The following is a 27,714-nucleotide window of genomic DNA, read 5'->3' on the forward strand; positions in this document are numbered from 1 at the left end:
ATTTATTTTTTTTGACTTATAAGCTGTTTTCAACCTATAAGCTGCTTTAGATAAGATAAGCCAAACGGGTCCAATTAATTTTTTGAGCTTATTTTAAGCACAAAATGACTTCAAGCTGACCAGCCAAACACTCAAAAAAGCTGAAAACAGCTTATCGGCAACTTATAAGCCAATCCAAACGGGCTCTTAGTCCTCTTGGTAAGCCTAACTTGAAACAATTACATGTTTAACTTATTTGTCAAATCTTTTAGCAAGATATACTATTAATTCAAGGAGACGTGCTGCTCCTACCAAACAATATAATAGAGACCGTTAACCAATTGAGTTTTTTCTTTTTTTTTGCTTTTACATCCCTTGGATTCTAATGTAGTGGAATAAACAAACTTAACTATAGTTGTCTCCTCTTTGGTTGCGTATCCCTTCCAGCCTGATTCACATCATGTCAAACTATTTGATGCTTGAAAAGAAAAGCGTTTAATGCATGCAAAATCCTAGAAATAACTGCATTCAAGGTATAAATTGTAAACAATCTATCCTAACACAAGTGTATGAAAAAAGTATCGGTGAATGATTCCACTCCTCAAACCTTTGACTTACGAGTCACACGAAGACAATTCTAATATATTAGTATTATTTAACTAATTATATTAATTTATTAAAGATAAGTTGTACGTATTATGTCTTAATATTTTATTGACTACTACTTAGTAAGAGTACTTACAGATATCTTAAATACTAGCTTCTTTGACAAATCATAGACTTGCCAGCTGTTTTCAAGTACTGGCTGCTTCTAGACTTGGTTAAGACAGTTAATGGAGCTTTAGCTTTTTCATTTTTCACAAACCTGTACTTTATAACTTTCACTTCTCGAACTCATCACGATTAGTTCACATGAAAACAATTTTACCCTTGCTTGACTAGTTATAATAACTTATTAAAGATAAATTGCTACTTTAACAATGCATTAATATTTTAGCGACTGCTACTTGTAGATACCTGCCTTAAATAGGATCTTTGACAAATCACAGATTTGCCAGCTGCTTTATAGTACTGGCTGCTCTTAGAGTTGGGCAGCCCTTCAAGAGGAAATGCTGGAGATATTTTTGATGTTTCTCAGAGTTCAAACTTCACAAAACTCTAGTTTGCAATCGCCTTCATATCGTAAATATGTATATGCATATCATGACTTAATTCCACTATGTATTGTTCAAACACTGTATCTAGCTATTCATTTAAGTACCCTAGCAATCAGTAGGTAATGATCACCAGAAAGTTGGAGCAGATCAACAAATCTTGGACATTAAAAACTGACTAATCCAGCTCGGAAAAAACTAAAGCATACCAATAGCCATCTTTGCATATACTTCCATCACTTAACCGTGATTAACTAGCAAGGGCGGCCCAATAGAATATGTGGCCTATAAAAAGGCAAGGCATTGACCAGCTCTTTGGGACATGAAGTGCCAAGACACTTGCACAAATTAAAATTCCAACAAGGAATAAAGCTTTATGCTGTAAACTAGATAAGCCTTAATTGCAATTCCAAAATGTACCAAAACATTATCCCAAAAGTCCAAACTTTAATCAACCACACTACAAGAACTCCTCTCTTCTTTATACACCTCATGTCACATAGTTGAACACTCCTAATCTTCTCCTTAGAGGGGCAGAGAGGGATTATAGGGTTTGTATAGGGTGTGGAATAGGGTATGGGGAGGCATGTTGCAAAATTTCCAAAAGATAATATATACAAGTGGAAGAGCACTTCAAAGACATTCAACGATATTAAAGCTAGGTCTGAACTTATCCGTCACACGAAGCATCAAAACTGTCCCTGAAGCCAAGCAATTTGTATTTCACAGACAAACCTGTTAGCCGACGTAGGCACAAAACCTCTTTAACTAAATCTTCAAGCTGTTTGAGTTTTCCTGCATATAACACAAAGTAAAAGCATCAGGTTCCGTTCTGTTTGAAATTTTACAAAGCTGCACACAACTACCATAGAACAAAAGATCAGCTTCTAACATTTTGGAATTCATCAACTATCTGTTCATTTGCGAGTGGATTCAAAAGGAAATCTTTAGAAGTATTAAGTAGATAGCATTTTGTATCTTATGGCCAGTGTAATCAATCAGAAAGTGAGTTTCTCCTATCATAGAACATTTATATCAAGTACAGTGACCAAGAACCTGTGCCATCTATCGGTTGATACCAGAACACGGTAAATTTGACAAAAAACAATATACAAGGAGTCACTTTCAGACTGGAAGTTTCAGTTTTCTGCACAGATAGTGTGCACTATCAAACATCTTTTTCTTTTTAAAATCAACAAATTCTTCCCAGGATTGCACTCAACATCAAAGCTATAGTGATTAGATAGACAGAGATACTCATGTATGTGGCAGGAAAAATGGACAAAGCAAGCAAATAGTGAACTTTAAAGAACTGGAAGCTGTATGGAAAATCATTCTGCAAAAGTTAGAAAAGGGAGAGGACATGTGAGGTGGTCATACATTTTTGTCACTGGTTATGTAAGACACAACCACAGTTATGTCATCCAACTTCCCACCATAGTACCGGAATCCAGCTTCTTGAGCTGCAGAAGAAAAAGGGGTTTGCCTATTTTTGTCCTGTGCCCTTTGCCGAGCCAATGCGGCTATCTTCTGAGCTGCAACCTGAGGCGGTAAGCCAGCTCTAGTAGCATGCACCACTACTGCAGTTATATCGTTGCTATACAAATTGTCAAACAACCCATCGGTTCCGGCAATGATAACATCTCCTGGAGCAACAGGTATTTTAAACACCTGCACCAGAAGCAGGCCATTCAGTTTAACAGAGAATTAGACTACAGATCTGCTAAATGGGAGAGAGAAAAATTTGAGCTATGGTCAACACCATATTTACAGTTGACACAATATTCAACTCGAGGCATAAACACATAACAGTATTAAGTGAGAGGCCTGCAGCGGGTGTTGGAATGTCATTAGATCTTAAATTATTAATTGCAAGAATACTGCCAGTCGGATCATCCAAAAGTTAAGTCATCTAAGAGCATGTGAGAATCCATCCAAGAAACAAGGGACAGAGCGAGAAGGGTATAACATAAATTGATTAAAAAAGAATGAAAATGTTCCCAATCCCCAATTCACAGGTTTTTTTTTTCTACCACTGAAAAGATTTCTTTAATTATATGATTTAGATGTCTCACATTTCTTGAAAATGTGATTTGATTGATGGGATTTGGTTAGATGTCTCACATTTCTTGGAGCACTCTGATAGGCGTCGCGACTTTGGATATTGTAGGAGTATAAAGGTTGAGGAGGTTAAGGGAGTTGTTCGTAGGATGCGCAAGGGAGGAGCGACCGGACCTGACGAGATTCCTGGGGAATTTTGGAAGAATGCAGGCAGGGTAGGCTTGGAGTGGCTGACTGGTTTGTTTAATGTCATTTTCAAGACAGCGAAGATGCCGGAAGAATGGAGGTGGAGTACAATGATTCCCGTGTACAAGAACAAGGGAGACATTCAAAGCTACAACAACTATAGAGGAATCAAGCTGCTAAGTCACACTATGAAAGTGTGGGAAAGGGTGGTGGAAATGAGGGTGAGGAGAGGTGTGTCTATTTCAGAGAACCAGTTTGCATTCATGCCGGGGCGCTCGACTACAGAAGCCATTCATATTGTAAGGAGATTGGTGGAGCAGTATAGGGAGCGGAAGAGGGACTTGCACATGGTATTCATTGACCTAGAAAAGGCCTACGACAAAGTGCCAAGAGAGGTCTTATGGAGATGCTTGGAGGCTAAAGGTGTACCTGTGGTGTACATTAGAGCGATAAAGGACATGTATGATGGAGCTAAGATCAGGGTAAGGACGGTAGGAGGAGACTCGGAGCACTTTCCTGTTCTGATGGGGTTGCATCAGGGATCAGCTCTTAGCCCGTTTCTATTCGCCTTGGTGATGGATGAATTGACGCGACAAATACAAGGTGAGGTGCCTTGGTGTATGTTGTTCGCGGATGACATAGTCCTGATTGACGAGACTCGCAACGGAGTTAACGATAAGCTGGAGGGATGGAGACAGACGTTGGAGTCTAAAGGATTTAAATTGAGTAGGACCAAGACAGAATACTTGGAGTGCAGGTTCAGTGGCCTACCGCGTGAGGCTGACGAGGAAGTGAGGCTTGGTACCCAGGCCATTCAAAAGAAAGGAAGTTTCAAGTATCTTGGGTCCATTATACAGGGAGATGGGGATATCAACGATGATGTTTCACATCGTATTGGTGCAGGGTGGATGAAATGGAGGCTCGCCTCCGGAGTGCTGTGTGATAAGAAAGTGCCACCAAAACTTAAAGGCAAGTTCTACAAAGTGGTGGTTAGACCGACTTTATTGTACGGGGCGGAGTGTTGGCCAGTCAAGAAATTTCACGTTCAGAAGATGAAAGTCGCGGAAATGCGAATGCTGCGGTGGATGTGTGGGCACACTAGGAGGGATAGAATTAGGAATGAAGATATTCGAGACAAGGTGAGAGTGGCATTGGTGGAGGACAAGATGCGGGAAGCGAGGCTGAAATGGTTTGGGCATGTGAAGAGGAGAGACACAGATGCTCCAGTGCGGAGGTTGGCTATGGACGGTTTCAGGAGAGGTAAAGGGAAGCCGAAGAAGTATTGGGGAGAGGTGATTAGACAGGATATGGCACAGTTTCAGCTCACCGAGGACATGACCTTAGATAGGAGGTTGTGGAGGACTCAGATTAGGATAGAAGGCTAGGTGGCTTATCCTTTCACCATAGTAGTTGTAGTTTTGCTCATTTGTTTATTGCCATTTAATTTCTGCATTTGATTGCTGCTTATATTTGTTGGGCCGTTGTACTTTGGTTATCTTATTTTCTATAGTAGTTAATGCTCCTTTCTTTCTGGACTGTTCTACCATGACTTTCTCGCTTTTGTTATTCCTTGTTTTCATATTGTTTTCGATATGTTTAGTCCTATCTGACCTTTTGTCTTGTTTTCCTCTCTTAAGCCGAGGATCTTTCGGAAACAGCCACCCTACCTTTCAAGGTGGGGGTTAGGTCTGCGTACACTCTACCCTCCCCAGACCCCACATGGTGGGATTATACTGGGCTTGTTGTTGTTGTATTGATGGGATTTGGTAAGAGATCAAAATTCGCCAGCTGACTCAGACTAGCAGTGTATAATGGCAAAAACAGCTTAATAAAGGCTTCTCAATTACCATTTGTTTGGGTTGCAACTTATCTACCCAGAGACTTTAAAAAAGCAGAACCTCTATACTAAGTGTTATATAAGATAACAAGACCACCAATTATAAACTGACCTCTCCAGAGCTTGGTGAATCACCGGCATTACCACCACTCTCCAGCTGATATGTAAAATTGAAATCATGCTGCTGCACTGGGGATCTGAAAACTGTACATCCATCTCTAACCACCATAAATCCGCTATCTCCTAGGTTGATGGCATTGAGACCCTGAGAAGAGAGGGAAAATGATAAATTTAACATACGCAAAGATATAAATTTCTAGTAAATAGCTAAAGATCTTTTTAATTTCCTTCTCATTTGAATCACAAAACTACTTCTCTAAACCTGGTTGTAGTTGTATGCGATGGCTAAGAGGTCCAAAGGTCTTTTGTCTGAAAGAAATTTCATTCTTACTGGAGATCTCAGCATCTAACTGAAACAACTAAAAAGCGTTTAATCCTATATCTCAACTCCATCAAGCTACTCGTGTCCCAAAAAGGCAGTGTTACTTCCTTCATTGGTCCAGCAGAAAGTAGTATCCACTTTCCTTATAAGGAAGGCTTAAACAGATGTTATGTAAGTCAAAAGTTATGATGCCACCTTTAAGTTCCCTCAATAAACATTTTCTTCCTTCTATTCAAAAATCCAAACATCCCCTAACAAATCCCCCCTCTATCCCAATTTATGTGACTCTTTCCTTATTAGTCAGTCCCAGAAAAATGACACCTTTCTAATTTAGTAACAAATTAAGTTTAAACTTCCCAATTTACCCTTAATGAGATGATTTATAGCCACACAAAAATCTATGGTTTATTTTAGACCACGAGTTTAAAAAGTCTTCTTTTTCTTAAACTTCGTACCCAGTTAAATACCTTTCCATAAATTTGGAAGGAGGGAGTACTAAATAACTCCACTCTACAACCATTCTCTTGATAACCCTGTCGTGCTGAAGCACAAGTACTAAATTTTAAATTGGGTAATCTTTTTCTCTCCTAATGCATCCAAGGCCCAAAATGGAAGATAGAAACTACATATATACCTGATCTGTAAGGGCAATAATGCAGGCAGTCGAGGAACCTTTGGCTTTTGTGCATGTATATGCTTTCTCCAGGACCCTGGCTGGATCTACTGAACCTTTTGGTTCCTCACGAATTGCATTTACTGAGTTTGACATCAGTTCTCGAGCGTATTTTCCAGCATCAACGCCAACATCAGCCCATCCACCAACACCATCAGCTATGCCAATTGCTTGTTCATCAATGCAAATAAAATGAGCATCCTCACCACCTGTTTCTTCTTTATCAGGATGAGGCAGGTAACATGATCCTGAATAAAGCTTCAGGTTTCTGTCAATATGGATATTCCTGAAATGTGTCAAAAGAAAAATGTGATTGAGAAAAAGAAGAACGTCAGGCTTTTTAACTTAAGAGTAAAGATGGCACTCAAATTGAGCAGTAGGAGTCTTGGAGTACTTTTGTAAATATGGTTTCAGTACAACCTATATACTGTTTTGCTCATATGATATAGAATATAGTTACCAGTTTAAAAATAATAATAATAATAATAATAATAATAATTGAGCAGTAGGACATAGTAGATTACATCTACTTAATTACAAAGTAGAAAATCTTAGAACTCCAAAGCTAAGTTGCGCGGACTCTTCACTTTAGATGCCGCACCCGTGTCGGGTTCTCCAAAAATAGACTACTTTTGGAGAACCCGGCATGCACCCGTTGACATTTTTAAGAGTCCGAGCAACATAGCTCTAAAGTAAACAACACCTCAAAAGCAATATGCTCTCATTTACTAATAGTTCTGTGGCGCTACATATAAATTGGTTATACATCTACACACTCATCAATGGAAGTAATAGAGGTAGAAATAAGACTAAGAAAAGGCGACGAGATGTGAAGGATTCGAGTACCTACCCAGTTCGGAAAAAAAATTCAATTTGAGAAACTTCAGGATGAAACCTTTAATCCCATCTGAACTCAGTTAGTGACTTGCCAATTGAAGTAGTAGATTATGTAGCATTAAATATCAACTTCACTTGTTAAGGTAAATAATTTCATTAATGTTGGGAAAAAAGCTCCTGTATAAATGTGGTAGACCAAAAAGATATGATACTATGAGAAAACACCTGATCTTCTGTGCAAATCGGAACCTCATGGGTGCACCAAAAGGAAATTAGAAATAAGACAACGATAATGACTCTATTTCTTATGTCTGCACGAATGGAAATGGAAAATAGAAAATTTCCTATTACCCCAAATGGTTCTTAAATGCTGTGCATTACCTCACAAGGGTGTTGATATGGGCTGTCCCTAGTAGTAAAGCAGTAAACAAGTAATGCAGTCCTGATATTAGCTGTCCCTCACCTAAGTAATGTGCAATCTTAGAAATCGCAATGAAGTAATTGAATGTGGAACAAAAAGAGGGTAGTTATATATTTCTCCAGATCCTTTGTAGAGAAGGCTGATTTGCAGATAAATAAGTTATTTGCTGGAAAAACTTTCCACAGGAAACTTCAGCTCATGAGCATCCCAGAACTCTCCTAGAGTCCGGCGCCTAAATGGCGCCTTTTTTAACCAAAAATTCCAAAAGGGGTCACGGGCTACACGATAAAGCCGGTTTATCGTGTAGCCCTCCACGAGTTACCAATTTTTAACGGAACCCCGTGTGTCAGTCTCCAATTTTTTTTTTTTTTTGCTGCAAATCGTGTACCCCTACACGATTTGCTATTTCAATTTTATTTTTATTTTTTTAATTTCATCGGCTCCTTTTATATCGTGCCTCTATGCACGTTTTGCCCTGATCAGATATTTAAAACATCATTCCCTCACCATTGATTCTTTTTTCCTAAAACTAATATTTTGTGTGTCTGATCTAAGAATATATCCTTTTTTTTTTTTGAGGGATTGCAGAGGATGAAGCAAGTAGTTCACCATGCAACAAAATTGAAGGAAGCAATTTCAGCAGTGAGAGGAGTTCCAGTTACAAGAGCACACATTAGTGTTGGAGGCTACTATGATTCTCTTTAAAGCAAAGTTCAAGAATATTTATCAGCCTCATGGATCCTTTTCATGTTCCATTAGATTCTAGTACATATATATAGGAATGTTATTATACATATGTTGTACATATATAGATTCCAGGAGATTATAGTAAGGTCATTAATATTATGAAGAAACTGGAGTTTGGTTCAGATAAAAATAGGACTGTTTCATGAATATAACATTTTGTGGAGACTTTTATGTGTTTTTTGTAATTTCTTGGAACTTGGCTTTTGTTGATGTTATGGAAAATACTAACTAGTGTCTGTATCAACAATCCTACCTTCCGAGGTAGGGGTAAGGTCTGCGTACACTTTATCCTCCCCAGACCCGACATTGTGGGATTTCACTGGGTATGTTGTTGTTGTTGTTTGTATCAGCAATGGTTAAGCACTGTAATTTATATATGTATTGTGCCAGATTTAGCAATGGTTAAGTACTGTAATTTACGCATGTATTATAGCAGATTATTAAATTTATCGTTAACTTTAACAAATATAGGTTCACTAATCAGTGCCGACAGTTAACTGTGGGCTAAAAAGGATAGAGAATGCCGTTCCTTGACTAGTTCTCACAAAATTAATAAATTATGATATCTGATCATGAATTTTGATATTTCTTTGGTCAAAGACTAAGGCTTTTAAAAGTAATTTCATTCTAATTTGGAGTATGATATTTCAATTTTAATAAGGATAACCTGCTGAAAAGATAATTTTGAATATTTCTTTGGATTATGCTATAAACTACTCCATAAAGGATAACAAAACGTGCACAGAGGCACGATATAAAAGGAGCCGATGGAATTAAAAAAAAAAAATTGAAATAGCAAATCGTGTAGATTTTTGCAAATCCCTACACGATTTGCAAAAGTTTTTTTTTGTAAATCGTGTACCCCTACACAATTTGCTAGCAGTTGAAAAAAATGCTTTGCAAATCGTGTAGGGCTCCACGATTTACAGCAATAAAATTGGAGACGGAACAGACGGGGTTCCGTTAAAAAATTGGTAACTCGTGGAAGGGTTTATCGTGTCGTTGGAATTTTTGGTTAAAAAAGGTGCCATTTAGGCGCCGGACTCACTCTCTTACTGACTGAAGAGTAGGAAAAGGTGGAAACTTCAAAATTTGTCTCCGTTACCCTGTCAATCAAATGGGCCAGAGGCTATACAAAAAGTGCATAAGTTAATGCAAATCTGGTGAGTCGACAGCTAAAAGAACTTGTATTGTTGTGTCACAAGTGGGACATAGACCAAGTGAATGCTGTTTTCATAACTAATATGGGAAGTAGGGAGGACTTGCAAGGCTACTAGTAATAGAATGGCAAAAAGTACCAGAGAGTGACAGCCAACCACTTTAGGAAAATACTTCTAGTATAGATTATTTCTTGTCCATCAGAAAGGAAATTCTTTCAGAAAAAATCTTAAAAATCTTTGATTCATTCAAGCTTGCATTGCTAATCAAGCTGGTAGACATGTTGGACCACTGAGGAAATTTTCCACTGCGATCAACTAGCAGCAGAACAACATAGTTTCAGAAGGCATCAACAACTTCAAAAGGCTAGCACACTACATCCACATACATATAATATGGCTAATGCTACACAAACTTAACATTTTTTTTCCTGTTGATAAGTACCTACATAAACTTGTCTTAAATGAATAACAGCAGCAAAGTTGAGAAACATACTGTTCAGAAGAAGTTGCTGAGCTTCCAAGATGTACCTCGCGCAGAGAGTTATCAAAGGAAACATCAGGAGCAGTAACAGCAGAGATACATGCCGCTGGAGAACTGTGAAAACCCTTGAATCCAAATCCTTCATAAAGATTTGAATTGCCCTTGCTTTTTGTAACATTGTATGCAAAATATCCATAGACCAAAAAGTTATTGGGCTGATTATTATTTCTCAAACTCATGCTGGCTTTTCGACAATTGCCGAAATTTCTATTGCTATTGAAATTAATAGGACTATTTACTGAAACGCAAGGTTTAAGATGCCATGAAGTAATTTTACTTGAGGAACAGCCAACAGAAGTTCTTGAACAACAAATGGCCATAGGTTCTTTATGAGTCGGTGCAGCTAACAGGTGATCAATGTGATAGCCACAGACTTGAAATGTGGGCCCTGACACAGACGGTATGGAAAATGCACGAGGAATAGCACCAACCACAGAAAGATTCTTTCTTAGATTAACTATATTCGAATTTGCCTGTGCGGCTGCTAACGTTCCAGGCTTTACAAACACATGCAGGTCAGACAATCTTGCGGATGGCACAGAACAGAAGAACTTCCCGAACAACAAGCGCTCTTCTGCAAAAATCGCCACCAAATCTTGGAGCCCCCTTTCTTGCCCAGAAATGGATTTCCGGATTCCCTGCCTTAATGCACCACCTAATCTAAAAAGATAATTACTAGGCATATTGGTCTATCAACCACAGCAAATTTGCTCGCACCCGTTTATAAGAGAAACACAAACTTCCTGTACATCTGTTAACAAGCATCAATTTGGTCTTCAATTGACAACATAGACACCTGCTGAACGAGGAACAAACCATAAAATCATAGTTAAGGATATAGGTGGGACATGGTAAAATCCTCTATATTTCATGTCAAAGAATTGCTGCTCACTATACCAACTAAACAAACAAAAATTTCAAGAATTCTCCATTAAACACTCAGTATGAGCTCATCTATCTCAGCCTTGATAGGTGCGTTTACCAATCACCCATGCTTGTGAGCTTTCCTGGCCGGCTGGCCCGACATTACAGTTTTTAAAAAATTAAGTTTTAAATAAAAAGCTCACGAAGAAACTAGTAAATTATTTGCACCAAAAAGAAAAAGTAGTATATTATTAAGTTATTTCCTAGAAGGCAAGAACCCACAGAAGAGGAAAAATACAATAAATGCCTAAGCTAGTTGCTCAATAGGTTGAGATCTCCATTAAAAAACAAATTCAAACACAATAGCACATCCTTAAGAATCTTAAATATATCATACCGCTATAAGATCAAAGTACAGAATATGAAACCTCAGACGAAAGCTCCAAACAGGCTGAACTAACAAATAATTTTATTCAGAATCTCATAAATCTCCTAATGATCTCCACAATTTTCCGTTACATTCTATTTATAGTTGTAGGAAATCTAATTTGACTAGAAACTGGAAAATCTATTCATATTTGAATTACACTACAAATCCTATTCAGACACTAATAAAATAAAGTATCAAATTTCAAATCCTAAACAATTTAGGTTTCTTACTCGAATTTTGAATTAGAAAACAATAAAGGGGGTTCAAAAATTGCACCTTTTTCCAGATGATAAGAGCAGAAAGGGACTCAAGAGCTTATAGAGAATCACAAGAACTCAGAACTCCAAATATAACCCTTTTAATTAAAAACACTCAAAAAATGGAAAATCTTTTCTTACTAGAACTTGGCTCCAAATTCTATTTATACAATACTTGAATAAAGTAGCAACTTTAAAATCCTAAACAATTTAAGCTTCTTACTGGAACTTTGAATTAGCCTTCTAACAGAGACACCCAAAACTAAAGTAAACAATAAAAGGGTTTCAAAATTGCACCTTTACATCATAAAAACAGAATGGACACAGCTTATCAAGAATCACAAGAACTCAGAACTCAAAATATAACCCTTTTAAACACTCAAAAAAATGGAATATCTCTTCCTATTCAGACACTAATTGAATAAAGTAGCATATTTCAAATTCTAAACAATAACTTTGAATTAGCCTACTAACAAAGGCCACCCAAAATAAAAGGGGTTCCAAAATTGCACCTTTTGAGGTTATCAAGAATCACAAGAACCCAGATTCCAAATGTAACCCTTTAATTAAAGACACGTAGCAAATCCAAAATTCTGGTAGTTTGTATTCGTTAGATTTGCTTTTACAAATTCTTGAGGTTGTTAAAGTAGGAGACAAAACAACACTATCCAACTAAGTTGGCTGTTGGATTAGCTCAAACGTTAAATCCAGAAACTTCCACTTGCTCTTAATCTTTATGCTTTGTCACTATTCACCAACAGACTAAAAACTTCTGACTTTCCTTATTTCTTATCCAATTTGACAAGAATCCTTTTTACGCGTCTCATTAATGGTGACCGTTAAAATTGAGAATAAATAGCCAAGAAAAAAGATAGTGTAATGTGACTAATTTAGTGCTGGAACATTCCAGGAATCTGCCATTTGATGTTCAGACAGTGGTTACATGTGTAGGGGTGTTTTGGTCATTTTAAACTTACAAGTACAAAAACTGAGATCTTACGTTAGTATTTTATTATCCATTTAATAATGGATAATGGATGCCGACTATGGCGTGATCCGTCCCATTATATGGGGAATTACGGACGGGGACAGGATACGGTATCCACCACACTTCATGCCTAGTCATTTGGTACAATTTCTTTTTCATGGGAGTTTATAAGATTAAAAAAAAAAAATTAACAACTTCACTTAAGATAAGGTCAAAAGAGCATATAATAGTGAGAAATCGCACTTCGAACCTTAATTTTACGAGTTTGACTTTTTAATATCATGGAGTTGAGATCAGCTAGCGTGCAATTTGATTAAATTTCGTTTGTTATTTTTCAACCACGCATATGTTGGTTAACTCTGTCTATCAAGACTTAAACAGATGAAAAAAATCACTTGATATTTTTGCCACAACTGATATTTGAACATGAAACATCATAAATGTCAACCTATTTTATGGATCATTAGGCCATATTCGTAGATACAAAATAGTAAAGATATATTGCCGAAAGTAGGATTTTAGTGATTTAATACTTAACCATAGTTAATTAACATGCATCCTCACCTCATTAAATTACTTAACTATAGTACATTTATATAATTTGATATAACCACCAAGTTGGGACAAAAATTTACCGTGATCTAATAAATGAAATCCTGGTCTGTTCATTTTACTGGATTAACGTGAATGTACTTTGTGTTATAAATCTGTATTCGGAAAAATACTTAAACCAGAAATGAAAAATAAACAAAGCAGAATCTGGAACTTAGAAGAACAATATCTTAAAATGTATAAGAAATTAAATCGAGCCCACTGAATGCACAGTGTGTCCTTAAGGAAATTATTCCCCTCAATGTACCCGAGGTGTTGGAATTTATCCTCCAAGGATAGAACGATTTACTCACCGTTGTAGCGGTACAACAAACACCGGTGACAGCAAATTCACTCGACAGCTATCAATCACACGAATATTTTATGAAGTGCAAAAAGAAGAAGAGAAGAGAAGATCAGAAAATTTGTTTTTAACAGGAAAATCTGATGGAAATGAAGTATTTATAGCCAACAAATTAAAGGAATAAAAAGGTGTGAAGCCTTTTCCATGAAAAGGTGCAAAGGACTATTTCCCATTCACACCTATTCATAAAATCCTAACAATTAGGGCTGCTTATCGGGCGGATTGGACGGATAATTACGCTTGACGGTTCGGCTTAACGGTTATCGGCTTTTAAAAGTGCTAATCCGCTAGCCAACCTATAAGATATCGGTTGGTTCGGTATCGGATTAGCAATTATCGGACGGTTATCGGTTAAATCTAAGAGAAAAATGAATGATAAAATCACATGTAGTCAAGGAAATTACCTGCCTTTAAAGTGACTCAAAATGTAATATTTTTACCTTATAGGTTATAAAGAAGATACTGATATCCTCCAAAAAAAAAAGGGATAGGAATATAACCAAGAAGATTGAAATGTTGGATTCAATATTAGTAAAAATACCGTAGCAAGTAGCAACAGTTTTCCAAGAAAATTAGCAAACTACAATATAGGCAAACAAGAAACAGGGAATGAACTATTTGATATAAAACAATCAGGTTTCACAATTAACAGAAATAGAGATACATATTTTAGGTTAAGGCTTTAGCTTTAGGTTTACAAATTACAATCCCAATACATATTTTATTTGTTAGGGATAAGAATATAAATATGACAAATTCTTAACGGATTAACAGTTTACCCGATAAGAAAATTGAGTAATCCGCCCCCGCACCGATAAGCCGATAACTATAAAATTTTAATCCATTCCCCAACCGCTGATCCGATAACGCAATACCATTAAGCCAATAAGCCAATTTTGCGGTTGGGTTATCGGTAGTGGTTCGGTTTTGAACAGCCCTACTAACAATCCCCCACATGAATGGGGAATGGCGCTATGATAAAGAAATGCACGGACAAGTGTGTGATTTACGTGTAAGGATTAATTGCATCTGGATAAGTAGGTTTCCCCTTTGAACTTTCCGTAGTGAACTTATATCGGATGTACTCGGTCAATCGGTAGATGCGATATCTTTGAACCGTCGAGCTTTGTTGTACACCTAGACAACATAAGTCACACAATTAACCCTTAACCGTCTATGGTTCTCAGGGTTGTGTTCGTTTCAGCCATGAACACCGCCTGGTTACATGAGTGCATAGAGAATGGGCCTTTACTATCATTCCCCTTGAAGCGGCTTACACTTCACACTCACATAGGTGATTTCTAAACGTGGAGTCCTATAGATACACTATCTGGTCATATCCTGCCAAACTTAGAAACCATTAAAAACTTTAATGGTTTATTAACTCATTAAAAAGCCTTAACGTTTTATCCTTATTTCTTAACATTGTTTTCATCACGAGAATGAGTTGAGTTATTTGATAATGTTGAACCGTCATTCATAACTTTGTTTGATCTTTTTGAACCTAGCTCTTGGGATCTCCAGTCTACTAGGTAGAGTTACTGCCATGATGACTTGTCCAAGGCCTTAACCTCATTCCCTTTGATGATCTTTCAACTGCCTCTTTAGTTAGGCCTTTGGTAAGTGGATTCGACACATTATCTCTCGACTTTACATAGTCAATAGTGATAACACCACTAGAGAGTAGTTGCCTAACAGTATTGTGTCTCTGTCGTATGTGGCGAGATTTTTCCATTATACATAACGCTCCCTGCCCTACCTATTGCCGCTTGGCTATCACAGTGTATGCAAATAGGTGCCATAGGTTTGGGCCAAAATGGAATATCTTCCAAAAAATTTCGGAGTCATTCAACTTATTCACCGATCATGTGTAAAGCTATGAACTTAGACTACATTGTGGACCGGGCGATACAAGTTTGTTTGGACGATTTTCAAAACACTGCTCCTCAACCTATGGTAACAACATATCCACTTGTGGATTTTATTTCGATTGACCCGGTGATTCAATTTGCATCATTATACCCCTCAATAACCGCGGGATATTTATTATAATGCAAAACAAAACTTATAAAATAAGATATATCGCAGACTGCTGACAACACTTAAATGACATCGTGATACCTGTGGATGGTTACATCAGTTATGGCCACAACCTTTTTAAGAATATATATATATATATATCGTCAACCATTCCACTTCTTGTAAGTCTACTTCTTCAAATATCCAACTAATAGCACATTCACCAATGTGAAAATCCAAGCTATTGTCGATTTTTATCATTATCAACAATTGGTTCTTCGATTTATAAACCAATGAATTTATACATTCAATGAACCGTCATGTCTTTCAAAGAGTTGTCTTTCAACAGACACATTTCATCATGAAAAATCACAACCTTTCAAGTGACATCCGTTCACAAAATTAATGAACACGGCCTATAATGAAAGACATATGATCAACCTCATCAAATTAGTAGTTCGATCAACTAGTCCTTACAAGACGGAACGAGTTATGTGAATATTTCACTAACTACCATATCAATACCGCCAAGGGCATACTATGTCAATACCACCAAGGACATAAATCGTGGGGTTGACATAATAGAATAATGTCAATAAGTCAACATTTTCTGATTCTAGAAATTTGTGAACCAGAAACCAATATGCTTTACTATTGGTGGCATATCCTACGAAAACACAATCAACAGTTTCAGTCCTTTTTTTATCCTATTAGGTTTAGGAACTTGCACTTTAGCCAAACACCACTTACTTTGAAGTAATTCAAGTTGGGCTTTACCTTTCCATTTTCACATGGAATAAATTGTGTTTTTCTATAAGCACTCGATTGAGTATTCTGGTAGTCATAAGGATAGCTTCCCCCCACAAGTTATATGAGAAACAACTTCTTATTAACAAGACATTCATTATTATCTATGATTAATTGAACGTCATATTTAACAAACAATAAAAAACGGGTAGCCTTTCACCAACGTCCATGTCAATACAGATAATTGTATTTTAATAGACACGTATTGTCATGAAAAATCACGACATCCAGATGACACTCTTTTATGAACGAACATAAATCTTCTGAGCAATATTGACCAATTATCAATTTAGTAGTTTCATAAGCTAGTCATCTACTACTTAAAAACCCCCCAACGACTATCATCTCAAAATTCCATTAAAGATTTTGTTGGTTTGGCGTAATATACAAGAATGCCATCATTTTTCATATCTCTTGTTATTCCAAATTAAACACTCAGTCTGTTATTGACTTTATCATAAGTCAGGAAGCCCCCACATTTCAAATATTTTAAGTACACTGCTCTTGGTCAACTCAAAATTAAAGGACATATGAAGAATTTCTCTCCATAACATCAAATCAAAATGCACATTAATGATCCTAAGTCAACATGCACATAAAAAATACCCTCCAATATTTTGATGTTAGAATCTATTAACCAAATTTCATGCTAAGAAGTCATTCTTTACTACTGACAAATATTTTTGCATAAAGCAACACAAAACACCCAACTTTTATTTTCATCAAGCCACTTCAGTTATCTTGCAATGATATGACACAAAGTACGATACAAAACAGTTTTCTTAGTAGCAAATGTGGCTTGTGGTTTGAGCAATTTCTTTGAGGTGTTTTTATCTCATGATTGATTTCATTTGCATGATGATATGCAAGAATGACGTGACAGAATTCTCTAGTATCAAATGTCAAGACAACATCTTGTTAAATTGGGACAATGAGATCAGTTACTAAAGGCATCAGGCCATCATTTTTTTTTTTTATGATTCTGCCAATTAGGACTCAAACTTTCTATTTTATCAAATAGATTTAAGAAAATTCTTGTATTATCCGGATAAAAGTAAGGCATAAACTTGTTAGAAAGTCACCAATTTTTGCTAAAAATTTCGAGATATATTTTCCATTCTACATGGTCAAAGTACCCTTCACACGAGACATATTTTTAACGGATAAAAAAATATTACCCACTATCGGTATACTTAATAGAGATTAAAAATGAATTAGCCTTAACATAAGTATGGAACAAAATGCCTATTCTTCATATCACTTTTAATTGCCGCTGCAATTTGTCAGACAAATTCAACTTCCGTCCATCACTGACCACTCTCTGTAAATGTGATGAAATACTCTATCTATAGACATTTAACCCCAAAGATAGTGACTGTCTAGGAATCAAAGAAGATGTTTCGTTCTTCTTCATCTTAAAAAATAGTTCTGGACAAATTTCACAAATTTGGCATACGCCCAAAAACAAAATAATTTGCTTTACAAAAGCTTTTCAGGAAAATTCATCTAATCTTTAAGCCAAAGTAATATATACATAATACTTTCATTATCTCTACAACAACTTTCAAGTATTAATGTAAGCCTAATTCATGTCTTACTACCTTAAAATAATATTCCACTTATTTCAAGCATGCTACCAAATTGTATACCAACTAATTGATTTTGTGGCACACAAATAGAATACATTTTGAGATCATCAAATAATAAACGTCTACCCTAACATTTACAAAAACTGAATTTCATAAATCATATAGAGTAGAAAATTAAATGATGAGCAGAGCAAAGAAAGTAGAATCCGATTTTTGCAGCTTTCTTCTTGAATTGATTCATCCTTGAAGCAAAGCACATGTTTCTGTGACATATGCTCCATTTGCACGAACTTTAGACTGGAGGGACGATAAATTTTTCAAACTTGATGAAATAATTTGTTTTTAACTACAAATTGATCTGCACTTTTATATTAACACATGTACATGCCTTTTGAAAACAGAAATTTGATCAGACCAAATAACAACTCTCCTTCGCAACAAGTCACTAAGACCCCTTATCAAAATTAATTAATTGTCAATTTTCAAAACCTTGAATTCATGACCGGAGAGTCCACATGACTCTCATTTTCTTTACTTTCCTCTTATGTAAAGAGTAGTACGCTCTCCAAATGTGCAATAAACGCACGAATGGCTTGCAAGAGTACTCTATGTCAATTACCCACTTTAATGGTTAGATTGATCATGGAAAAATGTGATACCCAAACAAAACAAAAGATACACGTGTGACAACTTTTTCTCAAACGACACAATCAGTTGGTGATTAAACCAGTGCCATCAACGTAATTTGTTGGTGTCATAAAACTAATTCGACGATGTGGTTGGCCACACCAACGTCATGTACAATAATTAATACAACAATGAAGGAACTTGTTCCATGGCCGAACAATTTTCTTTGATGTCGTCTATCGAAATTAAATTTTGATTTTTATCTACTTGCTTTCTAATCAAAGAATAAACTGGCGAAGTTTTTATATCTTCAAACCGAATAATCTCTAACTCAAGCAGATTTAATTAAACGGTGAAGGTTTTATCTTCTTCAAACCGAATAAACAACCAGCGAAGATTTTATATCTTTAAGCCAATTAAAAGTTACTAAATCGGTAGTTTTTCTATTCTTTAAACCGAATCGTAACTTGGAGTAGAAAATCACGTAGATTTTTATCTCCAAACAGGGGAGTAGAAAACCACAAAGATTTTAGTCTCCAAAAAGAGTACCTTTTTTATCATATGAAAAGAGTACCTTTTTTATCTCTGAAAAGTATTTTTCTTTCTTCTGAAAAGGGTACTTTTTCCTCTTTTGAAAAGAGTAACTTTCTTCTTTCTGAAACCAGTTTAGTCTCCAAAACTGGAGTAGAAATAACTAAAAAAGTATTTTTATTTCTGAAAGAATACTTTTATAACTCAGAAAAGAGTATTTTTATTTCTAAAAAAAATTACTTTCTTCTTTGTCAAAAGAGTAAGATTCTAGTAGATTAACAGAATATATAAAACTAATAATTTCCTTAAGATTGTTATAAATTTGTATTCGGAAAAATACTTAAACCAGAAACTAGAAAATAAACAAAGCAGAATCTAGAGCTTAGAAGAACAATATCTTAAAATGTATAAGGAATTAAATCAAGCCCACTGAATGCACAGTGTATCCTTAAGGAAATTATTCCCCTCAATGTACCTGAGGTGTTGGAATATATCCTCCCAGGATAGAACGATTTACTCACCGTTGTAGTGGTACAACAAACTCCGGTGACAGCGAACTCACTCGACGGCTGTCAATCACACGAATATTTTATGAAGTGCAAGAAGAAGAAGAAAAGAGAAGATCAGAAAATTCGTTTTTAACAGGAAAATCTGATGGAAATGAAGTATTTATAGCCAACAAAGTAAATGAATAAAAAGGTGTGAAGCCTTTTCCATGAAAAGGTGCAAAAGACTATTTCCCATTCACATCTATTCATAAAATCCTAACACTTTGACAGCTAAGTCAGGTTTAGATCATGTTGAAGTGAGGATTTGTACTCAATTTATACATCGATATGTAATTTTTAAGCGAAATACATAGATAGCTCCTCATACTTATCAGTAACTATCAAGTACATCGTAGTATGGCAATGATCTGATGAACACATCTTCTTTACAAAAGTACATATTGGCTAAAAAAATCCCAATGATCTTCTAGTCATCATTGCAATCTTCTAGTCATTGTTGCGTAGTTATGCCTTCCATGTTCTTTGTTAATCGTGGAAAAAGACGTAAAGTTCGGAAAAGTAACGAATAAACCAACACCTAATTCTGAATCATGCTCCCATGGATGGGGTTTTATATTTGGTATTCCAAACCTAAATATATGTTTGGTAGTCCTAATTTTCAAGTTTGAGCAACTACTGATTAAGCCAAAACATAACGCCACGTTCTTCATATTTGTTATAGTAAAAGGAGTGATAAAGTACAGGCGGTTCAATCAGGAATAGGCTCGTTGATAGGCAGACAAAATAGTGAAAATGCAAAAAACTATATTTAGACATGCAATTTTTTTACTTTTCTTCAAAACATTGTTTGGTTATATATGTGACTTATTTTTTGGTTAGTTTTTGAAGAAGAGTTTTTCAAGTGAAAAAACTTTTTGCTCTGACTGTCACGGAACTTCAAACCATTTGCATGTCCAAAAACACAACTTAAACTTCCAAATACCATTTTTCAACTTCAACTTCAGAAACTCTTTTTCCACATTTCAACCATATATATGTCCAAACACAACTTAATTTTATAGCTTTACTACTAGTGACCTCAACGTTCGTGCTAATGGCACAAAATTTTGAACTATGCTTTTAATATAGCGGTGTCCTCTTGAACTTCATTCCAATGTCTAAAGACCATTAAAATTCAAACTGATAATAATTCCAGCTGAGGCCTATTGGCCACATGAATTCTATCCAGCATGCGATTTGATTTACTGGTTAGAAAAACCTGAATATGTAGAAATAATATTGATTTTTTGGAACAAGAGTAGAGCACAATGAATGATTCATAAATCGATCCAACTCGTTTGAAATTGAAGCTTAGACGATCTAAATATCGTCGATGGACAAACTGATAACACAGTGAAGAGTAGTACATTTTAACTTAAATCTTCCTAAAAAGGATAGGAGCACCATACTGGGGCTGTAAAGTAAGGCGCATAGTTGGAGCATGGACATATGAAGGTGACAATGCAAAAGAGAAATTCTGAACTATCATTGCCAGGATGATTTTAGCTTCAACCATTGCTAAGTTTTGCCCAACACAGATTCGTGGACCTAATGCAAAAGGGAAAAATGAAGCTAAATGCTTACGAGACTCTGCAAATCTCTGAGGGTTGAATTCCAGTGCATCTTTCCCCCATATCTCAGTGTCATGATGCACAGCAGCTAGAGACACGTAAAATTGAGTATTTGCAGGAATTTCAAGGTCTCCCAACTTAATATCTTTAGAAGTTCCTCTTGTCAAGGCGACCACCGGTGGGTAGAGTCTCAGTGTCTCGTTGAGTATCATTGTCACCTATTTGAACAAACAAAGTAAGGGGACAAACACATGGTAAGTAAAACTTGCAATCTGTCAAAATTTAGAGGAGTCAAACAGATGGATTGACTAAATCTGGGCAGGTATTGAATCAATAAATAAGTTGGATCATAACTCGCCAAAGTTCGCTAATCAAGATGAGCAGGTAAATTCAACAATAATCATAACTCAACCTGCTCAACTCAAAGTCATTTTTTCCTTTGTTCTTTTATAATTTATTTAGCTATTAAATCAAACTAACAACAACAACATACCCAGTGAAATCCCGCAATGTGGGGTCTGGGGAGGGTAAAGTGTACGCAGACCTTACCCCTATCTCGGAAGATAGGGATAAATCAAACTAACTAAAGCTTTATATTTTATTTATTTATCATAAGAAAATCTAAACAACAAAACTCGAAATATTATTTTTCTATGTACTTATAAGTTATCTGATGGGTCAATTTGGGCCACATAAGCTGCCCAAATTAGACAAAGCTTCTTAAATAGCCTAACTTGGGTTATGCTCCAATTGACCCGTCAATGAATATATGCCCAAGAAACTCCAGCCAAGTTGGTGAGTTATATTTTCATGGGCTATATTCGACATAAACTGAGAAAAAATAGATAAGAGACATTGAACTCTGAGAAAACAACGAAATTTGAACTTACAAGCTTGAAATCATTCAAATTCTCTGCACTTGGAAGGTTGTTACCCTTGCAAACTCGAAAAACTTCTTCTCGAGCTTTATCTTGCCACTCTTGATGCGATGCTAGAAGAAGAAGTGCCCAAGTTAACAAGATGGAAGTACTTTCCTTTCCAGCAAAGTAAAATGTCTTGCATTCATTTATCACTTCTTCCACCCCAAATCCATGTTCTTCTTCACTTGCCGACATTAACAAACTAAGAAGATTTTTAGAATTTTCTCTTCCTTTACTACTCTCAATCAGCTTCCTTACTGACTCTCGAGTTTCTTTCTCTAGTCTCCGCCTCATCATGTTATTTTTTGTGGGCAAATATCTGTTAATTTATAAAGAGATTTCGAATCCATTAAATTGCTGAATAGAATCCGGTGAAGAATTAAAAAAGAGTAAAAGCGTTCATGCTTAAATACTCATTTCACGATTGACAAATCAGTTCAATAGCAAAGCTTATACGATCACTAACCTAAATCCAGGGAGGTAGATGCTTCGTATTGCCAGCAAAGTAAGAGATATTTGTTGCTCTTGTAACACAAATATGCGCTTCCCCTCTTCAAAGCTACTCCCGAAAGCTGTTCTAGATATAACCTCAGCTGAGAGATCATTCAATTCTTTGAAGACATCTAGTTCAAATTCTTCCTTCTCTTCATTTTCTTTTTCCCATTTCTTCAACGCCTTAACAACACTAGTCACAATGTCCGGTACCCAAGACTGCAATTCATCAAAACTTTATGTAAAAGAAACAACGGATTTGAATATAGGTACAGTTGCTACTTTATAGCATGGTAATGAGACAAACCAGTTATATTTATAAAAAATTGAAATCAATACAAAATGAAAATAGTATGCTCAATGATGAACAGATGACAGAAAGGTATAATGTCATGGAGTGAGCAATGCACGAATTTCATGTAAGACAAGTAGACAACTAAATACACTTTCAGATCTCAACAAGGAAAGAACATAATTGGTAATTGAGAGATAAAGCTAGCCTGTTCTTGAAGGACTCAGTGCACTGACAACAAATTTATAGAATCTTATAGGTTAGAGGGGGAGCAAGAATTGTGTTCTGGATTCTAGAAAACATAGCTTATTGGGTTCGGATAAATTATTTATATATATTAAGTGGATATTTTTAACGCAAATACAGGGTTTAGGCTAAAGATATTAGGTTCTACCAAATCCGTAAATGAAACTGTAGCTCCACCCGTGCTTATGGTTTTATCATTTTTTAAGATAAAGACGGCCAATTGGCTCCAAAAAGTGGTGGGTGTATCAAAGGTTTTAAAGGAGACATATCTGAATTCAAAGAACACTGACATATACTTGTGTCATCTTTTCAGAAGGAAGGACTATCTATTAGGCCCCCAAACTCAACCGGTTTTAACAGAAATCATGAAATGTGACTGGAGCAGACATCACGATGAAATGAATGCGTACAAAATACTTAAAGACTATTGAATATGGGACCGCATTCTATAAATGGTATTGCTGGATATGGTTACTGAAAAACTCCGGATCCCGATAAGAATGGAATATGGTGTTTCCAGCTCTCGCTAGAGTTGTATGGAAGTCTCCCTCGAGGGACTTCCGAATTATTGTACCGAGGAATTGAATTATGTTTTAATGACTTACATCTATTATTATAAACAACAACAACAACATATCTAGTGTAATTCCACAAGTGGGGTCTGGGAAGGATAGGATATATGCAGACCTTACCCCTACCTTTTTGGGGTAGAAAAGTTGTTTCTGATAGACCCTCGGCTCAAAAGACTTACATCTATTTTTATTTTTATTTTTAATTATACAGGAAAATAAACTTTTCCAGATAATGAGATTCCTCCAACATATGAATTTTAAGAAGTCGCATACCTCTACAAACCATAACTGGTAGATAAATAAACTTTGAGTGCTATCATCGTTTGGTTTTCTGATTGTAGTCAAGCTCTCAAGTAGTTCAATACTGAGAGGAGAACGAGCTTCATTTCTTATTTCGTAGACGAAATTCTGGTATCATATTAAGCAAAAAAGGACCTTCCCCTATTAACAAAAGTAATTCTATTAGCAATGACACTGTGTCTTTATCAGCCGGGAAACCCCTCCCAATGATTTCCTTCAAAAGAGCCATTGCTTCATTAGTTTTATTACTCTTGAGAAATCCATGCACAATAAGATTGGAAGTGGCATTGTCCGGCAAACAACCATTTCCCTCCATTTCTCTTAGCAACTCTTTGGCTTCATATACTAAACCTTCAATACAAAGTCCATTTACTGTTACATTGTATGTTATAGCATCAGGATGCAACCCTATGGAATAAAGCTTATCAAAAATAGAACGAGCTTTATCAAGCTTTTGAATTCTAAAAAATCCACCATTGCCTGTATTGTAGATTAAAATATTAGTATCTTCTTTTTGTTTGTCCCACCTATGAAAGAGGGACATAGCTTTTTCTACGTGTCCATTCTTTATATAACCATGAAGCATTATGCCACAAGTGTAAATGTCAGGAGTATGGCCTGCATTTTGCATCTCAGTAAAGAAATGTTCTGAACACTCAACTCTACCAACTTCAAATAGGCCTTGCAAGATAGTAGAATATGTAACAATGTCAGGTTTCAACCCCTTCTGCGAGATTTCACAACACAAATGCATGGCCTCATCTAATTTTTTTTGCTTGCAATACCCATTGACTAATATGTTGTAACTAAAGATGTCAGGCTTGACGCCAGTATCAACCATAGAGTCTAAAATTCTCCTTGCTACATCTACTTCACCGTGCAGACAATATCCTTCCATTATAGCGTTGTAGGTAACCACATCTGGATGTTCACCTCTTTGGATCATTATCGTTAACACCTCCACAGCATCTTCAACCATCCCTTTTTTGCAAAATGCATTTATCAACATGCTAAATGTGTGCACGTTCGGAAAAATATTAAGGTACATCATCTCATCCAAAAGCAGCCTAACCTTTTCCCACTCATCAAACTTACACAAACCATCAACCAGTGAACTATATGTAAGTACATTTGGAGTAATGCCTTTTCATTTCATTTCATTGAAAAGGTTGAAAGCAGCACCTACCATTTTGTCTTTGCAAAGCGCATCTACGACGATACTATACACAATTGTGTTAGGTTTAGGACCCCCTTGCTCCATTATCCTCAACAAACTAAGAGCTGTTTGAGTATGCCCTTGTTTACATAGCCCATTCATGACAGTACCAAACATTACTTCATCAATCTTACAAATTTTCTCTGTCACCAACTTATTAAACAACCACATGGCATCCTTAATCTTATTTTGTTCACAAAGTCCCCTTATAAGAGTGCTGAAAGTAACAACATTAAACTGAACACCACTCTTGAAAAAAATACCCAACACTGAAAACCCATGTTCAGTACAACCCAACAAGCAAAATGAATCAATCACACTAGTCAAGATATAATCATCAAAGGGAACCCCTAGCTTCCTCATCTCTCCAAAAAAAGAAACAACACCACAATAATATTTCTTATTAATCATCACCCTTAACAATTTTGCAAACTCTACAACAGAAGGAATTGGTTTTGTTTGGACCATTTGATTAAAGACACTAACAGCATGGTCTAAATTATTCACATGTCTAAAATCCTTAAAGACAACAACTTTACGCTTTCTTGAAATTGATGGCTTTTCTTGAAATGAAGAATATTTTGAGGGACTAGCAGAGAAAGAATGAAACATAGCTTCATGGTCTTGCAATAAAGCAAACAATTGGATTGAAGGGAAGAAATTACCTCTGTAACACAGAGGTTTTGTCCAAGAAAGAAAGAGCATGGTGGCTGCTCTGTTTCTCTAAGGTTAAAATAGGAACTGAAGAGCTTTCAAATATAAAGGCCACACCGTTTTAGAACAAACTAGTTAATAAAGAGGAGAAAATTACAAAAATGGTCGCTTACGTTTGATTTAGGTTTAAAAAAGTTTCTTAAGTATGCACTTTGGTAAATTTAGTCCTTCAAGTTTACAAAAAGTTGATATTTTTAGTCTCAGTTAAATATTTATCCAACTTTGTATGTTATTTAAAATTAGCGAAAACTCACATTAGAGGTACAACATATGTAATATTTGTTATTTTTAATTTATTTTAAAGTTTGGTGTAACTTTTTGTGGCGTAATTTCTTTCTACCCCAAAGTAAGTGTCCAAAAAAAAAAAAAAAAGTCTCAAAATAAGTATTGCCTTAGGAATTCAAGACAAAAATTGACAAATGTTTTCAACTATGCCCTTATCATTAAAGAAGTAATCGTTTTTAATATTACTACATTCTAAAAAAAAATCTAATTAATAGGGATAGTTTAGTAAACTTCACATTGTATTTATTACTTAATGAGCGTGATTTTTGCTAAGATAACACGTATTTTGGGACGGCTGGAGTATATCTTTTTAGGTCTAGTGCAATTTTTAGGTATTGCATATTTTTACTTTGATGGGATTTTCTTGGTATTCATGGTTAAATCTCTTGTTTCCACCATTTTTGTTAAATATTTAATAGAAACTAAAATATTAACTTTAAACTTAAAGGATCAAAACTTAAGTGCATTATTTACGAACTATTTTGAACCCACCTCAAATATATGAAACCATTTTTGTCATTTTTCAAATAAAGAGCGTCATACAAAAATTAAACAGACAAAGACCGAAAAAAAAAAAACTTAACCAAACGGGCTTTAATCAAAGAAATGGATCAATCACCTTAACAACCTCCATATTGAAACCCTGATTTGCAATCTTCCTATGTAAAGCCCATTGCTCACCTCGTAAACCAACAAGCCCTTCTCCAAACAGCTTCTTAGTTTGTGGATCAAACTCAACCTTATCCACAGCTTTATTCATAAAAAGCCCTTTTATCATATTCGGGTCAGCCAAAGCCAATCGGGGCTTCGACCCGAACCAGAACAAAAAAGTCTTCCCATAAATAGCTGACCAGTTGTAGTAATGTGGAGCAATTCGATGCAACACGTTGTTGTTGAACGGAACAGATTTCGATTCAGCTTCGCTTATCAGCCGTTTGATTTCCTCTGAGTTTCCGTAGATCGGACGGTAGCCAGGGCCTCTGATTCCTTGCTTTCTAAAGTGTTTTTCGAACTTCCTTGGAATGTAAATCACTGAATAAATAAACTTGAAAATAAATATCAGAGGAAATAGCAAAATCGCAATAACTGTGAGATACATAGTGAAGTCGAGCTTAAAATTGCGTTTTTTGGGAAATTATTATTGTAGAAATGCATAAATAGTGGGTGATGAATAAACTAATGTTAAATTGCTGCAGGCGGAAGAGATGAACAAAAAGGCATAAATTTATTCAGCTCAAAATTAGTAAAGGAATCTACATGATTTAGGCATCTTTCTGTCTAAATAAACTGAATTTAATATCTTATTGACAATTTAAATTGGTTTCTCTTAGAGCCCGTTTGGATTGACTTATAAAGTTGCTTATAAGCTATTTTCAGTTTTTTTGAGTGTTTGGCTGGCCAGCTTAAAGTCATTTTGTGCTTAAAATAAGCTTAAAAAAATAATTGGACCCAT

At 35.8% G+C, this 27,714-nt stretch overlaps 3 protein-coding genes across 6 annotated transcripts; all 3 read right to left on the bottom strand.

Moving 5' to 3' along the window:
- Positions 1-1,481: 1,481 nt before the first annotated feature.
- On the bottom strand, positions 1,482-12,542 carry LOC132627985 (probable protein phosphatase 2C 55). 4 transcript variants are annotated; one of them, XM_060343646.1, is made up of 6 exons: positions 12,102-12,534; positions 9,991-10,837; positions 6,294-6,618; positions 5,330-5,482; positions 2,514-2,804; positions 1,482-1,928 (listed from the first exon to the last, which is right to left on the bottom strand). In XM_060343646.1, exons 2-6 carry the CDS (start codon positions 10,719-10,721, stop codon positions 1,902-1,904), a joined length of 1,527 nt encoding a protein of 508 aa, XP_060199629.1. In that variant the 5' UTR covers positions 10,722-10,837; positions 12,102-12,534; the 3' UTR covers positions 1,482-1,901. The 4 variants fall into 4 exon arrangements, with proteins under 4 accessions (XP_060199629.1, XP_060199628.1, XP_060199630.1 ...); XM_060343645.1 differs by having other exon boundaries at positions 9,991-10,834; positions 12,102-12,533; XM_060343647.1 differs by lacking the exon at positions 12,102-12,534 and adding an exon at positions 11,887-12,059 and having other exon boundaries at positions 9,991-10,834.
- Positions 12,543-20,926: 8,384 nt separating this feature from the next.
- Positions 20,927-27,546, bottom strand: LOC132627988 (cytochrome P450 734A1-like). Its single transcript, XM_060343651.1, has 4 exons — positions 26,881-27,546; positions 22,611-22,855; positions 22,115-22,463; positions 20,927-21,442 (listed from the first exon to the last, which is right to left on the bottom strand). Exons 1-4 carry the CDS (start codon positions 27,358-27,360, stop codon positions 21,029-21,031), a joined length of 1,488 nt encoding a protein of 495 aa, XP_060199634.1. The 5' UTR covers positions 27,361-27,546; the 3' UTR covers positions 20,927-21,028.
- Positions 24,362-25,967, bottom strand: LOC132627989 (pentatricopeptide repeat-containing protein At1g62670, mitochondrial-like). The gene has a single exon (XM_060343652.1). The coding sequence runs from the start codon at positions 25,965-25,967 to the stop codon at positions 25,194-25,196; it is 774 nt and encodes a 257-aa protein (XP_060199635.1). The 3' UTR covers positions 24,362-25,193.
- Positions 27,547-27,714: the final 168 nt, after the last annotated feature.

Source organism: Lycium barbarum, chromosome 2, assembly GCF_019175385.1.
Source record: "Lycium barbarum isolate Lr01 chromosome 2, ASM1917538v2, whole genome shotgun sequence".
In the NCBI taxonomy this organism is placed as follows: Eukaryota; Viridiplantae; Streptophyta; class Magnoliopsida; order Solanales; family Solanaceae; genus Lycium; species Lycium barbarum.